Source organism: Physcomitrium patens, chromosome 22 (assembly GCF_059467195.1).
Source record: "Physcomitrium patens ecotype Gransden chromosome 22, ASM5946719v1, whole genome shotgun sequence".
In the NCBI taxonomy this organism is placed as follows: domain Eukaryota; kingdom Viridiplantae; phylum Streptophyta; class Bryopsida; order Funariales; family Funariaceae; genus Physcomitrium; species Physcomitrium patens.
Window position 1 is genome coordinate 13,819,915 of NC_143431.1, and position 15,983 is coordinate 13,835,897.

The 15,983-nt window shown below is 39.1% G+C and overlaps 3 protein-coding genes across 4 annotated transcripts; 2 read left to right on the top strand and 1 right to left on the bottom strand.

Annotated features, from left to right (window-relative positions):
* Positions 1-4,225: 4,225 nt before the first annotated feature.
* On the bottom strand, positions 4,226-7,573 carry LOC112274668 (uncharacterized). The gene is made up of 3 exons (XM_024504330.3): positions 5,989-7,573; positions 5,247-5,624; positions 4,226-4,983 (listed from the first exon to the last, which is right to left on the bottom strand). Exons 1-3 carry the CDS (start codon positions 6,421-6,423, stop codon positions 4,570-4,572), a joined length of 1,227 nt encoding a protein of 408 aa, XP_024360098.1. The 5' UTR covers positions 6,424-7,573; the 3' UTR covers positions 4,226-4,569.
* A 1,118-nt stretch (positions 7,574-8,691) lies between these two features.
* On the top strand, positions 8,692-10,113 carry LOC112275391 (uncharacterized). Of its 2 annotated transcripts, XM_024505753.3 has the most exons (3): positions 8,692-8,833; positions 8,920-8,995; positions 9,112-9,397. In XM_024505753.3, the coding sequence occupies exons 2-3, from the start codon at positions 8,957-8,959 to the stop codon at positions 9,250-9,252; spliced, it is 180 nt and encodes a 59-aa protein (XP_024361521.2). In that variant the 5' UTR covers positions 8,692-8,833; positions 8,920-8,956; the 3' UTR covers positions 9,253-9,397. The 2 variants fall into 2 exon arrangements, with proteins under 2 accessions (XP_024361521.2, XP_090102213.1); XM_090246087.1 differs by lacking the exon at positions 8,692-8,833 and having other exon boundaries at positions 8,857-8,995; positions 9,112-10,113.
* Positions 10,114-11,304: 1,191 nt separating this feature from the next.
* On the top strand, positions 11,305-14,286 carry LOC112275390 (pectate lyase). The gene is made up of 5 exons (XM_024505752.3): positions 11,305-11,385; positions 11,508-11,881; positions 12,046-13,126; positions 13,248-13,351; positions 13,474-14,286. Exons 1-5 carry the CDS (start codon positions 11,305-11,307, stop codon positions 13,841-13,843), a joined length of 2,010 nt encoding a protein of 669 aa, XP_024361520.2. The 3' UTR covers positions 13,844-14,286.
* Positions 14,287-15,983: the final 1,697 nt, after the last annotated feature.

Genomic DNA, 15,983 nt, shown 5'->3' on the forward strand with positions numbered 1-15,983 from the left:
TGCTCTTGCATTTGTGCCATTGCACTCTTTATTTTAGCAAGTTCTGCCATAATAACTTTTAGAAAAGAAAAGATGTCTAATATCACTCAAAAAAAATAGAAGAGAGGACTTTAGAACAAAGAAAATACTAAAGACAATATCAGTTTAGAAGAGGGTAATCCACAACTTCTAATATGCTTGTGTCTTATTTAGAAAAAGGAATAATCTATTCTTAATCAAGATTAGATAAAGCTCTGATATTGTAGGTGTACTCTTGTCAATTTGTCAAGAACAAGAACATGATAAAGACAAATAAACAAGTGAGACTTCTCTCATAGAAAGATAATAAAATAGAAATAATTTGATATATATATATGTATATATATATATATAAAGAAAGAAATTGGAATGGTTATTTCCAAAAGCCAAGAAAACTAGAGACCCTTGAAACTAGACTAGAAGCAAGAAAGGAGTTGACAAGAATGAAGAAGGCTTCATTCTTGTCTCTATATATACTATCTAATTAAGGGCTATGTGGCAACGTTCTATAGGACCTCCAATATGTGTTGACTTTATTAGAGACATGCCTTGACTTATAAGGCAAGTTTTTCTACATGTGGGCCACAGAGTTAGCTTTGTCTTCAAGCTAACAACATGTGTGGCACATGGCCAACTTATTGACAAAGTTTCTAATCCCAAAAAGTCAATTAAAGACACCTTTAAAGTCAAAGCAACGTCTATAAAGCTTCTAAGAAGCTTCCATATCAAATACTATAGAATTAACTTACTTTTACTTACTTTTATTTACTTCTACCTATTTATACATGTAATTATTGGCTTACATGCATATGTCCGTGACAATACATTATCTATCTAAATGCTATGTAATAACGTTCTATAGGGCTTCTAACATGTGTCTTAATATGTAAGGCAAGCTTTTTATATATATTCTAAATGGTTAGTTTGTATTACAAGCTACCAACATGAGTAATATATGGCTAACTTATTAATTAAGATTTCAACCTACCAATTATCTAGAGATATGTATAAAGATGAAACTACATTTGTTAAGCTTTTAGAAAGCTTTTCTATAAGATATTATTTTATTAGTCTACTTTAATCTGTTTCTATCTATTCATATTATCTAAGTAATTATTGGAATAAATATGTATGTCCATGAAAATACTTCATTAATTTTTTAATCTAATTAAAATACAAAAAAATATATACATATTTTGTATTAATTTTTAATCAAAGAATAAAAGATCTATTAATTTAATATTTTATTTAGATTATTTTATGTACATGAATTAATAGCTATTAATTAATTAATAAATTAATAGCTATTAATTTTTAATATTTATATTTAAGATTATAAAGTTGACATCTATGAATACTATTAAAAAAAAAAGAATCAATTATAATTTTAATTTTTTATTTATAGAAAGCTTATTTTAATTAATATAGTTTTATAGAAAATTTAACCATTTTAAATATAGAATCTTTATTTTTGAGGATTAGAGACATAGATTAAAAAACTATGAAAAATAAAAATATAATAAAATTTAGAATATATGACAAGTTTTAAATATATTCTATTATTTTTTTAAAGCTATTTACATCTATACATATATATATATATATATATATATATATATATATATATATATATATATATATATATATATATATATATATACATATATACATTTATTCAATTAGTTTAAAATTTTATTTTTGAAAATTTATAAAATTATATTATTATAACTACATATAAAAATATTCTCATAATAAAGTAGATATTAAAATAAAATTTAGAATTTTAAGTAGTTATTAATTTTAATATTTTGACTTTATTTTTTAAAAAAAACTTCAAACTCCAAAAGAGTAGTTTGAAAAATCAAATTTTAATATTTATAATTTTTTTCTTTTTTAACTTAAATTTTTATAAAAATAAGTATCATAAATATCTATATACTTTATTTTTATTACTAATTGATTTTTAATTTTTTTTTTTAATAAAGAAATTGATACCTAAAGAATTATTGATACTTATATCTAAATTGACATAAAATGGATACTATGACCTACTAATCATTTTATTCTATTTTTTAATTAAAAAACCAAAGTATATATTTATATAATGGAGACTCTACACAAGAAAGCCAACTTTACAAAGCAATTTTCTAAAAGTCTTATAAAGATCTTTTATTCATGTCCCTCCCTCCTTCCTCTTTTCTTCCCTTCTTACTATTGAAATTCCAATTATGATCTATTTTTTAATTTCTCTAAAAGATAACTTGAAAGAAACAACCTATTCTTGTACATGTTGTACTTTTCAATTGTTAGACTCTTATTATAAGCTTCAATTGTAGATATAAATATAGTAAATATTTTTTAATTCTCTATTTGGATAATTTTCCTTCTTTATGTGTTGTTCTTTCCAAACCATGTATCCTTCAACTTTTGTAAAGTCTTCTACTATCATATGAGTATCTTTGAAGGTTGTACAAGAGGCAAGAGGAGGAGCTTCCATTATCATTATATTGTGAAAATGTAGGATTTTTTTAAACAAGATCTTTTGATGAATATGCATGATTTTTTACTTTTATTAAAAATAAATGATAAACTCTTTTTTATTTTTTCTTATTTTTTTAGTATTAGTATTAATTTTTAAATTGGACTTTAATTTCTATCTACTTGAAAATTTGGCATATTAATAAGGATTATTAATATTTAGATTAATAAATATTTTACTTTAATTTAAAATATTTAAATTTAAAATCTAATATATCAAACCTCTAAAATAAAAAAATCTTTATTATATAATTTGTTATTTCTATCTTAAATATTTTTTATATTTTTTATATTTTATATTTTTATTTTATAATTTATATTTATTAAAATTGTGATAAATAAAAAAAATGATAGACAATCCTTAAAAAAATATTTAGTTCAACAACATTTCTTCTCAAGATAGGCTTAAATCCATTATTGTAAAAGTGTATAACTTTGACCAAATTATTTTAAAAAGTGATTATTTTATAAAGTTATAATATAAATTTAATTCTTTGTAGTATTTTTTTATAATTTTTTATAATAAAACATATTTTTAAATTAATATATTATTATATAAAAATAGGTACATTAAAATTAATTTATAGCAATATCTATATTTTACAATGATTTGAGAAGGTATTTTCTTTGATTCTTTTGCAACAAATATCATTACAAATCTCCAAGTCATCTATTCTACAAGAACTTTACAAGAACTTTGAATAGAATATTCATGGTTGAGAAGAAATGGAGAGAACAAACAATTCTTATTTTATTATGCAAAGTATTACCTAGCTATGATTTGGAATTTAGGAGTAGATGATAATGATTAGAGAAAGAAGTAGTTGCCAAAATAGTTGGATTGCAAGAGCTCTTGTATGATTTTCTCTGGTTGTGAAAATTAAGAGATATTTATGCAAAAAGGACATCTCTTACAAAAAGAATTGTAGTGGTTGTCTTGCCTATCCAAATTACAAAGATGTACAAGATCTTATACAAAGTGTATCTTATCTTTGGTGTTGAAGTAATTAATTAATTTTAATTTTAATATCTTCTATTAATATTATATGTGTATCCACCTAAATATGCACATACACATATAAATATATATATATATATATATATATACACATACACACACACACACACACACATATATATATATATATATACATATATGTAGATCTAATATTATTAATGCCACTACAATTTCAGCTATTTAATCACAATTTACCATCAACCATATGTTTCTACAAGTTTTGCTACTACTACTTCTACAACCTACCACCTACTTGTCATGTTTCTTTAGTTCTATTATTCGAAATAATTATTTTGTAAATATTTTTAATATGTATTTTTTTTCAAAATTTATTAAAAGTAGATTTGATACATAAATATAAACGGATAACTTCAAAAAATATACTTTTTAATCTAATATAGAGTGTGTGGATGTAAAAGGCATATGGTGGCAATAGCTAAGACTGGTGGCAATGACCACACCTATATTTATGTATATATATATATATATGTATATATACACACTTTGTATACATTTTAGATTAGTTTTAACTATTTTAGATTATACATTTTTAAGTCCATTGTAGATTGAAATGGAAATACAATATTCATGAAAACATAACATACATCATTTCTGCACTTGAGGCAAAAGCCTCAGTGGGGTTGTCCCAGGACTTCAAACTCAGTTTAGAAATTAAGTTAAATTGGGTTTCAAGGTCTGGTGGGCAACGAAGTCTCCTTGCAAAATACACAAAAATCAGATGCTTCACGTATGACTACTTTCACATTGCCGAGATTGAAGCATCTCAATGAGAAGAATAATTTTCCGTCACTTCCACTCCCATGAAGTGACAGATTCTAAAAACTTCGTGGACTCTATGGTTGGACTTCTATCAGTAGTATCAATCTACATACCTTCAATGACCTGTGCCACACTCGGCAACCTTGAACTGGAAGGGTCTAGTCCTACAAGTCTCGTTGGACTGGAAAGAATACAAACGCACATTCTCATGACAATCACGAGTCTTTCTGTAGAGGATCATCAAGGTGACAACCGAATTCATACGAGTTGGTTATGAATAACTCCTCCAACGGGATCACTGTCCGGGCCAAAGCATCCAGATATGCAGCGTCCAGTTCGAGGTTTCGGAGCCAAGCGACTTCTCCTCTAGCAATGGCGCTGCGCAAAAGAGTAACAGCTTCCTTCGCAGCATCGCTACACTGCCACAGTTTCCTATCTATCTGTTCAAATTCCTCGTGCAATTTCTGAATCTCTGCAAGCGTGGGCAAATTGGCCAGGGTATATTTGAAATCCGCTGATGTCTGCAAGAATTGCTGACGTTGATCTTGTACAAACTCGTCTTTTGAAAGGCGCCATGACCTTGAGGCCTTCTCTACTTGGGTGGGACAAACTAGCTTCTCGAGGAGGGTCTGCATATCCCAAGACGAGTTAATGATTTACGCCAGAAAAATCGGCGGAAACTAAATCGTTCATGAAAAGGAGACCGACAAGTACGATGAGCATTCTACACTGGCAAATCAAGAGCTCAAAACTCATTCCAACCTCTAATTCACACAGCGTAGAGGGAGCATACACTCATCATTCTTAGTGGCGACATTCTTACAGAGTTACTCATTAAGTACCTTGACACTTTTCAAAGACAATGGGAGCAAGTCGGGCTTGAATCCATTACCTCTAACCACTCAATGTCCCTCTCCGACGGCATTGCGTGTAGTTGATCCTCAGCATCATCAATCCAGGATTGAATTGCTTTCACTTCACGCTCGGCTGCATCGGATTTCATTACCATTGACTGAAGGCTCTTGGAAACCCTCTCCTCGCAAAACCGAGCCTCATTAGTTCTTGCGGATGACATGAATGCTGAAAGGAAATTGGCCATGCGGAGACCAAGCTCTCCCTCGCCATGTCTCCGGGGTCGCAGAGATGGAGTGAGTGCTTGACTAATTGCGGCTTCAGCGAGTTGTCTTCTGGTCTGAGTTTTCTCTCTCGAAGGTGGTGAGATTACTCTTGCAAAATTGAAGTCCCTTGACTGTCCGGTACCTGCTACTGCCTAATATAGAACATATTTCTTAGTTTGGAGACCGCAGCTGTCATGCGTGCCATAACAAGCGAGTTTTAACTAATCCTGCAAAAGTTTCTGCTAAAAGAATAAGGTACTGAAAACACCTTGACATCAAAACCAGAAGATTATACATTACCAGTCTCCACGAAGAGAGAAAAACCTGACAATTTTTAATGTGTCACTTTATTCGCTGCAAGCACATAGACTCTTAATCCCAGTGTCAATCCTTCAGTGCAAATTTGTCAATTTCATACTAGCACTTGTATCGTATAAAATAGGGTATGAAAAAGAGATGTAGAGGTCTCAAGAATAGTAGGTAATCGATGAGTTGGGTAGATATTAGTAGTCTCACCTTAATTCGAGATGCTGAGTCGGGCAGCCCAGAGGTTTCATCGTCCACAACCAGAGAACTCTCAGTCGAAATTGCTTCTCCTCGACTCTTTGATCCAATGTTGTGCTTGATAGGATTCCAGGACTGAATTTTTTCCCATGCTGCCAAAACCCTACTGGAGCCTGCTCGTTGCAATGTATGTTCAAGCACTGTTTGACAAGCTCTGCTGTCTGACGCGTTCATACAACCGTGTACATCTCCAAAAACTTGAAAGTATGACCAAGAGGATGAGGAAGAAAACCTAGTTCTTTTCGAAGGTAAAATCTCTTCAGTACGAAGACCGCACCTTACACATGGTAAGGAAGTCAGAGACTGCGTACGTTTATCGCATGGATTCGTCACGAACTTGACCGTCTGACCACAGCTGGAGAGGTTTCGGTGAAGAATTCGATCCATGGAACTAACCCTCCAACTCAATGAAGCTACTATAGCCGAAGTGTATTGCTATTGACAGCAGCCTCACGAGCCCGGTCCAAGGATTAATAGATATTTATCCCTTCTGTGGAAGCTGAGAGAACACCTCGATATACCAACACCAAAAACAGAAGTCTATCGATACATGCCATAGAGATTAATGACAGCACCATAGAGCAGCTAACAATGAATGTCATACCAATCGTGTAGTGATGGGAGACGTACAACCATGACTACGTATGTGAGCATGTTGTTGGTAGAATTTGACGATACAGGATTACATAAGTTCTACATTGCTTTACAGCAAACAGTTCACTGTTCCCGGCTGCCCCAGTTCACTCAGCCCGAAGAGAAAGAACAGAGAAAGTGATGCGCACGAAGCCTTCTACTCATTGCGAAGACTACCCACAAGAAGTTTTCAAATCTGGGCATCAAGCAAGGAGACCAAATAGATGAAGGTCAACTGCAATGACCAAGAAAGATGAAAATCGCGGTGGAAGAATTCACACTGCGGTGAAGTAATGCAAGTGTGATGAATATGTTGCGTCAAGATTGGCAGCCATGAAGTATGACCACACGCGGGGGAAATGGATGAGACCCACACCGACCAATCCAACCCGAAACAAGACGCAACGTAGATAACGAGGACGCCTTCTAGTCAACCGTCACTGATACTAAACCTTCCAGACGACCTTCCTGCATTGATTGAATTTCACTCCAAAACCTGGCCTCAGCTACCAACAATGCGGCAGTTTCAAGAGCAAACTGAGCACTCCCCTACCCAAATTCTGAAGCTACGAGAGGGCTGGCAAGTTGTCTTCGACAAACGTCAACAAAACATGTCACAGCACCCTAAAATCTCCCACCCATCTCTTCCGTCTCAAAATTCACACACCAAACCAAATGTCCACCAGGAGAACTCCGCTCATGTGCAGCCTCATCATGTCACCCACGCACAGAAAAACCTATAGCGCATAGGAACTGAATTCTACACGAGACTAAACAACCCCATTACTCATGACATGGCAATCCGAGAAATCTCCGCGTACGCACGGAGTGACAGCAAAAGATCCGAGTAACGGCGAGGGAAGCGAGGCAGGCACTACGGCAGCGAGCGACGACGCCGGATCATGATTCTAGTGTGCTCTGGAACCGTTGGAGCCACGGATTGGAGGACACCCCCACTCCATCAATGAAACGACCGTTGGGCCCGATCTGCCTACGTGGCCTCCAGCTCAGCCGGCTGGCGCGGCGGTCCTCCGCATGGCCTCCAGCTCATTTCTCCGTGGACCTTGCTTCCCTGCCGTCATCCTCTCTTCTCCCGTATCCGACGTGGACCAGGACGCCACGTCAGGCTTCTTATTTGCCTCCGCATGGCTGCCACGTAATCTGACAAGTGGAAGATCGTGAGGTTCTGTTGTTGGGACTTCTTGTAGGCTTTAAAATCTCTTCCATTAAATTGGAACTGATTTATGTATGCATTTCTGTGAATACAAAATATGCATAGGGAAGGTAATGTCAGAAACAATGAGTTCTAATTCTCTCTAAATCCTCTGTGGCTTTTGAGAATCTTTCAATTGTTTCAGTAAACTATGAGGATTTTTTCCTCAAAGTTTCTGCCCAACACAACTTTGTAGAAACTTTTATAAAATTCTCAAATTCTATTCATTGAAAAACACAATCTATTTTTCTTCTAAATCCTGTGTAACTTTTTGTTAAAATCTTGAACAATGAGGATTTATTATTGCAATTAGTTTGAAGAAGACTTGGGTCAAGCATATCCTCGATCATTTCAACTAGTTTTTTTTAATCATGGTTGATTTAGCAAATTACATCCTTCTTGTATTCTAGTATACACCTTCATTTGTCTTGTTATTTTTAACACATTATACATTGACTTCTATTTCATACTTCTACACTTTTATTTTTGTGTTTTGTTACAATATTAGTTGATTCGTGAGTTAAAAAAGAAAAAAAGTTTATAACAAATAAAATACAAAAAAAATATGATATGCTGTCACAAATATTTTTATGTTGATGTTCTATGTTGATGTGCCAAGCTAGAAATTTATTGTAGAGAATTTACTATGTCAATCTTAGCATTCAAAAACATAAAAGGTGAAGCGCTGTAGTCCATAACGACCAAAAAATACCAAAACATGGCAAGTTACACCTAAAGGATGCAAAACAACAGTTGATGGTTCAAATCCCAGTTGCAAAATCTGAAATATTCCTGATGGACCTTGACACAATGTTTAGAACAACCATTTATACGATAAAAAGTGAAGCATTGCAATGTTCAAAGACAAATCTGGGACAAAGGAAGAGCTGGCCAGGCTCACCCTCTTGGTGATCAGCCCTGGTTGCGTGATATTAGAAATGGGTGTTAAATGTAAGAATTCAATCATTTAATTGCGAGTCTGTTGTGGTTTGTGAGTATGCAGATCATGCTCAGCTAACAAGGATCATATGGTGCAGCTCTGGATCACACTACAGCACTGAAATGGCGTGATATATGTGGCAAAACAGAAGCAATCCTACTTGGGCTCTGAAGGTACTGTGGAAATTTCAACCATAACGTTGCATCAAATTCACTTCAATGTGCAGGACAACCAATGCATCGAACAACGGCGTCTGATTTGCGAAGTGCTCCCTGCGTTGTGATTGCAGCATTTCATGTTGCAGTGTTGCAAGAACGTCGACACGGTGGAGATGCTCAAGGAGGGGGCCGTACGAAAGATGTTGCCAGACACTGCCAGAAGTGCTTTTGATGTGGTCGCGGTAAGCCTGCATGCCCAGGCTGATACGTAGCATCTGATTTGAACTAAATCGACTGTATTGTGGAGATTTAGCGGGGAAGAGGATGGGGAGGAGAGCGGCGATGACTGGCGTGGGACGTATTAAAAATGGAGGGTGGGAAGAATGTGGGTGCCCTCAATCGACAGTATCCTTCGGCTCGTTCAAGCAGGATTTCTCGACAGTTCCGCATGTGTGCTTGGTCTCCAAAGACGAGAAGCACAAGCACTACGTTTTCGATCGCGAGGCTTACGAGAGAGCTTGTCAGGCTCCAGGGGATAGCCCACTCGGCCAGTGGGTTGCCACAAAGCTTGAACAGGCGCGGTTGTTCGTGGCCAGGCCACCTGAACAACCACCAAAACCGCCTGAGCCATGGCGGTTTGACGAGCAGTCAAGCTTTGCATTACCGTTGGAACGGGGATGGCGCCCATGGAAGCCGGAGAATGACGCATTTCACGTCGATAGTGAAACAAATTTTGAGATGTATGGCAGAATGCTAGATGACTTCTTTCACTTGCTGTGACTTGAAGGTAACATGAAGGAATTGATGTTTGAGAGCGGCGAGGCTTGGCTTGTAACATGCGGGGAGGTTAATCGAACGGTCACAGTCAGGTCGAGAACTTGTTTCAAGAACGACCGCTGTTTCGTCACCGCGAACAATGAGTTCCACGCTTGATTGACGCAAATGTCGAGAGTCGCTAACATGAGGGAGCCGATTGTGAAACTCCTGAAAAGTTGTGGTTTAGCGAATCGCGTGAAACACATGCGACGCCTGCTGGATATTCGCATGGACGCAAATGTCCGGCAAGGAGGTTGTGGCCATTGCTTCAACTTCGTTTAATAAACCCAATTCGCTCTCATTAACGACAAACATAACCTCTCTCTCTCTCTCTCTCTCTCTCTCTCGTTCATGTCCTCTTGTACAAACTATGCCTTCCATTAACAAGGAGCTACGCCATGTGGTGGTCCCGTTGCACTAAACTCTCACTCTACAAGCCTGTATATAAGCGGTGCTGATTGTGTTGCACGTCTTGTTCCACACCTCAACCTCTTCAGTCGAAACTTTCAACAATAATTGTTTCAGTAAACAACTCTTGAGTACTGTTCCATTACTTTCAGCATGATGCTAATCAGAGAGCTGGTAAATAAAACAGGCGAACGATTAGCTTATGGTTGACAACTGCGGTGATCTGATCACGGAGGTTGTCACCATAGCGATCAGATGGCTGAAGCAGCAAGTTGTGCGGCGCAGTTCTCAGCACATGGTCATGAGAGATAACTGATGCAAGTGCCACAGTACCTGGTCACTCCGTGACTACGTCCTCAACGCAAAAAAGACGTCGTTCGATGTGCCACTGCAGCAACGAGCTTTCCCTAGTTGTGTGTTTGTAGATGGTGGAGGTTCTGGGATGAACCCACGTCTGCTACAACGTCTCCACGATGGAGCTGCCTGCTGCTGTTGCTCAACCCTTCACGTCACAGCTCTCCACGATATAGCTCCATGCTGGGGCCCCACTTGCAAGGCGCGCTTCACTTTTCTGTCCTCAACTAATTTGATTTGATCCCATTTGTAAAGCTTTCTACATGGATGCAGCAAAAAACATCGCTTGAGGTTGGTTGTTTAATTTATTAAAAAAGGATGTAAAAAAATAATCATAATTACTAATAATAAAACTATTTCTCCTAAAAGTAATTTTTATAGTTCCAATACATTGTGGATTCAGCACATTGCCAAGGTATTCCAAAGAAATTCCCCAAAATGATCTAATGCCCAATCTGGTGGATTCCATTGGAATGTGATAGATGTCGCTGATGTGGAACCTTAAAAGCAGGAATGAAATCTCTAGAAAACAAGAAAAAAGTCCCCTGGCAAGAATGATGGAGGTACAATCAGCACTTTTCCACAAGGAAACTGAATTCTGAACTCAGACGAATCTATGCCCTCTCCAGAGCTCAGAGCCCGTTCTCTCTCCCTCCAAAAGAGCAGGGGCTCCACATCTTCTCCCCTCCATAACCAGCACCTGGAGGTTTACCCCTTCTGGTTCAAAATTCTAACTCCAAAAACTCATGCATGAAAACAAAACGGAGCCCACTGTAATTGTCCCACTCCCAAGTCAGTCTCCGCCTCGTGCGTTGCCCAAGTCCACCGTTGGTCAAATGAGGTTGATGTGAACGCCGCGATGGCGATGAGAAGCTGAGAAGACGACAATGGTGGCGAGGGAGCGACGGGGATGAGTGCATGGAAATAGGGGGGGAAGTGCCGGAAGTAGGTGGCGGAGGAGAGGAGAGGGCGGCCCCACCTTCCCAATCAGCGGAGGTCCCCCTTGGCGCTCTGGTCGGAAAGGTGCCGCCACGCTCCCCTGGCCACACGCGGCACGTTCCATTTCCGAGCTCCCCTGAGAAATAGACGCCGTTATTTCAGAAACTCTGTGCCGCTCCAAGCCCCCGCTTCCCGACTTCAAACTTTCCCTCCCTGGCCTGCAACTTGCGGGTCTCGTGTACATATGCTCGTCAGTCACAGCAGAGGAATTAAGCATCGTACCGCATTGCATCGGCGGGCATCGACATCCTTGCAGGTACCGCGGAGGGTGAATGCTGGAGCTCGAGGTGGCTTAGGTCGAAGGACTCGACAAACCCGGAACTGGTAAGATTGCAGTCATTGTGATGTCTAGGCAGTGATCTAGAGGTTCGGAATTTGCCGGTTGTGTAATTGTTGACTGGTTGTGTCTGTGATGTCTGTTAAGTTGGTGCATTTGTGGTGATACGCGCGGAACTGTCTGGCTCACGAGCCCCTTTGCCTTTGTTCAGGTACTACACCGTCGGTGTGATGGCCAAGCTAGCGCCGCTCATCGTGGTGTTCCTTCTCGTCTGCGTCCAGTGGCAGGGGGCTGTGTCTGGGACTGAGCTCAAGCCACTGAATGGGGGGAAGTCCCAACCCTATGACGTGGACAGCATTACGGGTGAAACCATCTATGATGACGAATCATCCTTTGCAAGCAGTGATCCTTACAACTACGCGGACAATGGCGGGGATAATTATCAGTTTAGTACCTCTGAGTCGGATGGATATTCAGCAGACCCCGGAACAGACGAACCCGTTGCTTTGCCGAATGGAGATGGCTTTGCCGTGAGCCAGGATGCTCCACTCTCCGGAGTCAACAGTACTACTGCTGACGGAAGCAGCTCTGTTGTCAGTGACGATGGCTTCGACATGGTGGAGAACGACGATGATAATTCTTCGACTGCTTCGTCCGATGACCAGAACATGGGCGCCGCTTTGGCCTCGGGTGGATGCTCAACGGGGAATCCGGTTGACGACTGCTGGAAATGTAATCCTAACTGGGCCAATGAGCGTCAGAAGTTGGCAACGTGCGCGGTTGGGTTCGGGAGGGGCGCCACGGGTGGCAGGAACGGCAGGATATACGTCGTCACATCTGCGAGCGATGATAACCCCGCGAATCCTGCTCCCGGGACGTTGCGGTACGCTGTGACTCGGTTGGAGCCGCTGTGGATCATATTCGCGTACAGCATGACCATCAGGTTGAAGAACGAGCTGATGATCACGAGCTTCAAGACGATCGACGGTCGTGGCGTGACTATACGCATCTCCGGAGGAGCCGGGTTGACATTGCAGCGCGTCAACAGCGTCATCATTCACGGTATTGCCATCCACGACATCCAAGCTACAGGGCCCGGGAGGATCATGACCTCGACTGCCCACACAGGCAACCGGGGCAGATGTGACGGCGACGCAATTTCGATCTTCTCGTCAAAGAACATCTGGATTGACCATGTCTACCTCGCCAGGGCTGCAGATGGACTGATTGATGTGATCAGGGGCTCGACGGACGTGACCATCACGAACTGCTACTTCACCCAGCACGACAAGGTACGACGAGTGCCGGAGTTCATTTACATGCAGTGTTGCAGGGCCTTTCTCAGCCATTCTGGCAATGCCGGGGCCCATAGAACTAGTCTGTTGAACTAACAATTGCTTTGATGTGTTGCAGGTGATGCTTCTCGGAGCTAGCATGAATGACGACATGGACAGGAACATGCGCGTGACTGTTGCATACAATATTTTCGGTCCTTCACTTGTGCAAAGAATGCCAAGGTGAGTCACAACGTAGAGGATTTTGTTGTTTGTGTTTGATGTCAGCAACAGAATAGATGAATGCACTTGGAACGGTCGAAAAGATTAGGATTTCTGACGCGGGAACTTGTGTGGTGTTGCAGGGTTCGGTACGGTAACGTGCACGTCGTGAACAATGACTACACCTCAGGGTGGGGGATTTACGCCATTGCCGGCAGCGAGGCTCCTACCATATTGAGCCAAGGTAACCTGTTTCATGCAGGACAGGGTTCGAAGCAGGTGACGAAGCGGATTAACGATGGAGGGCCAAGCTTCGGGGATCCTAGGGGCTGGAATTGGAAGTCGGAGGGTGACGTGTTCTATTCCGGGGCTTATTTTTCTAGCGTCCAGATGGGGTGGTCAGCCCAGAGTTATTCAAAGACCGCAAGCTGCTCACCTCGTCCGGCGTCAATGGTGTCAAGGATGGTCAAGACTGCTGGTCCGTTGAATTGTCGCAAAGGGTCTATGTGTTAGAGGATTACTGGACATAGCCGATGGTACGTCCAGAGCATTCTGTATAACATACTGAAAAGCTGAGGCTGCGCTTGTAATGCAGCCCACTTATGAACCAACTCCGAAGGAAATCGTGTTCAGATGCGTGTAGTTGTCCTTTAGTCTAGTAGGTGTAAGTTACTCTGAGATACGGAGAGGTTGCGCTGTTTGCAGCCCTCAAATGCCTGTGAGACGTGCTGTGGTTGATGTAGCAACCCACCGCCTATATTCATCTGCCGATTTTGGGATGAATTCCATTCTTTTGGGATTCATAGACTTGATATCCGCGCTACACATCTCGTAGTCGATGGGATGTGGGTTTACATGCGCTCAGCCAGTACTTGGCTTGGAGGTGAAAACATTTACAGCATTCGCCTACCACTGTACTATTCGGATTTCGAAATGATTAACATCCCCTTTTTCTATCTGATTTGGTCAATGGGCATGCGTGCATGACCGAGTTCAATTTTTTCACCAGTGCCACTGTTCTGCTTCTTTGTACCTCGCCACTTTCTAATTCTTTTCTTCTATTGAGCATCCTCTCCTTTTATTGTTACAAATCGATTGTTTTCGAATTGAGTAATCTTTGCTACTGCCAATCTTCGCTGAGGGGGGACTATATACTGGCATAGAGACATATTCCAACTGACTTCTGCAGTGCACCTGTTCCATGCTTTCATACAATACTGGACGATGATTTCTACATACTGTGTTTTCTACATACTGTGATTTCACAACCGGCTCCCTCATGTTAGCGACTCTCGACATTTGCGTCAATCAAGCGTGGAACTCATTGTTCGCGGTGACGAAACAGCGGTCGTTCTTGAAACAAGTTCTCGACCTGACTGTGACCGTTCGATTAACCTCGCCGCATGTTACAAGCCAAGCCTCGCCGCTCTCAAACATCAATTCCTTCATGTTACCTTCAAGACACAGCAAGTGAAAGAAGTCATCTAGCATTCTGCCATACATCTCAAAATTTGTTTCACTATCGACGTGAAATGCGTCATTCTCCGGCTTCCATGGGCGTCATCCCCGTTCCAACGGTAATGCAAAGCTTGACTGCTCGTCAAACCGCCATGGTTGTAAATTGAAAAACAGAATTTAATACACTTTTGTGAGCAGAGCTCAGCTACGATTGTACTGATACTATGCCTAGTGTAGTATGTTGTATGTATTACTGGCTTAATTTTAATCCAACTATATATATTTGATTTATTTAATTGGTGTAATGATGCAATGGTGTAAAGTAATGTATTGTAGCTGAAATGATATGGGATAAGTGTTGTGATTGAAGTGATGTAGAGCATTTAGAGTGACATCACTTCTATGAGGTGTTTGGGAGTTTTGGCAATATTCTTCCATAGTGTAACATGTTATCCTACTATTGATGGTTCATCATCAATTAGCACAAATCGAAATTATAGAGCATCTTAGGGATTTAGTTCAGGAGCTTTTAATTGTAGATTACAATTCTTAGTTCAATTTGTTGAGTTTCCAATTGTATACTAAATATCTAATTTTGTTTGTATTCTTTGATATAGATCTATAGGCTTTATGCATCTTAGTTGGATTGTTGCAATTAGATAGTTGATTCTATTAGGATAAAATACAAGAATTTTGAGATTTTGCAAGAGATAAAGCATTCTTTGGTTTGAACAAGTTAATTTAGTAAATAGAATCTTTGATTTTTATTTATTTATTTATTTTTAATTTATAGTTTTTACAAAATAAAATTCTAAATTGGTATTTTTATTAATCCAATCAATATTTAATTAAGAATAAATTAAGAACTAAAAAGATGTTTAGTAAATACATCTGCTTACTAATACTTGGTGGGATTGTAAGTTAGTATGATACTTTCAATTTCAAATTTTTCTCTAATATGGAAATCTTCTAGCTCTATATGTTTGATTTTGTTATGCATTATTAGATTTTTACTAATTTAATATTACTTATGCTATCACTCAATAGTAAAATTGATATCATCTCACTAATTTGTAATTTTTCTAGAAATCTATAGAAATAGGTTATATTTCTAGGGACCTTAAAGGGCATCCTATTCTTTGCTAATATAAAAGACAATGATAGAGTTGGTTGTAATTCAATTGATCAAACAATG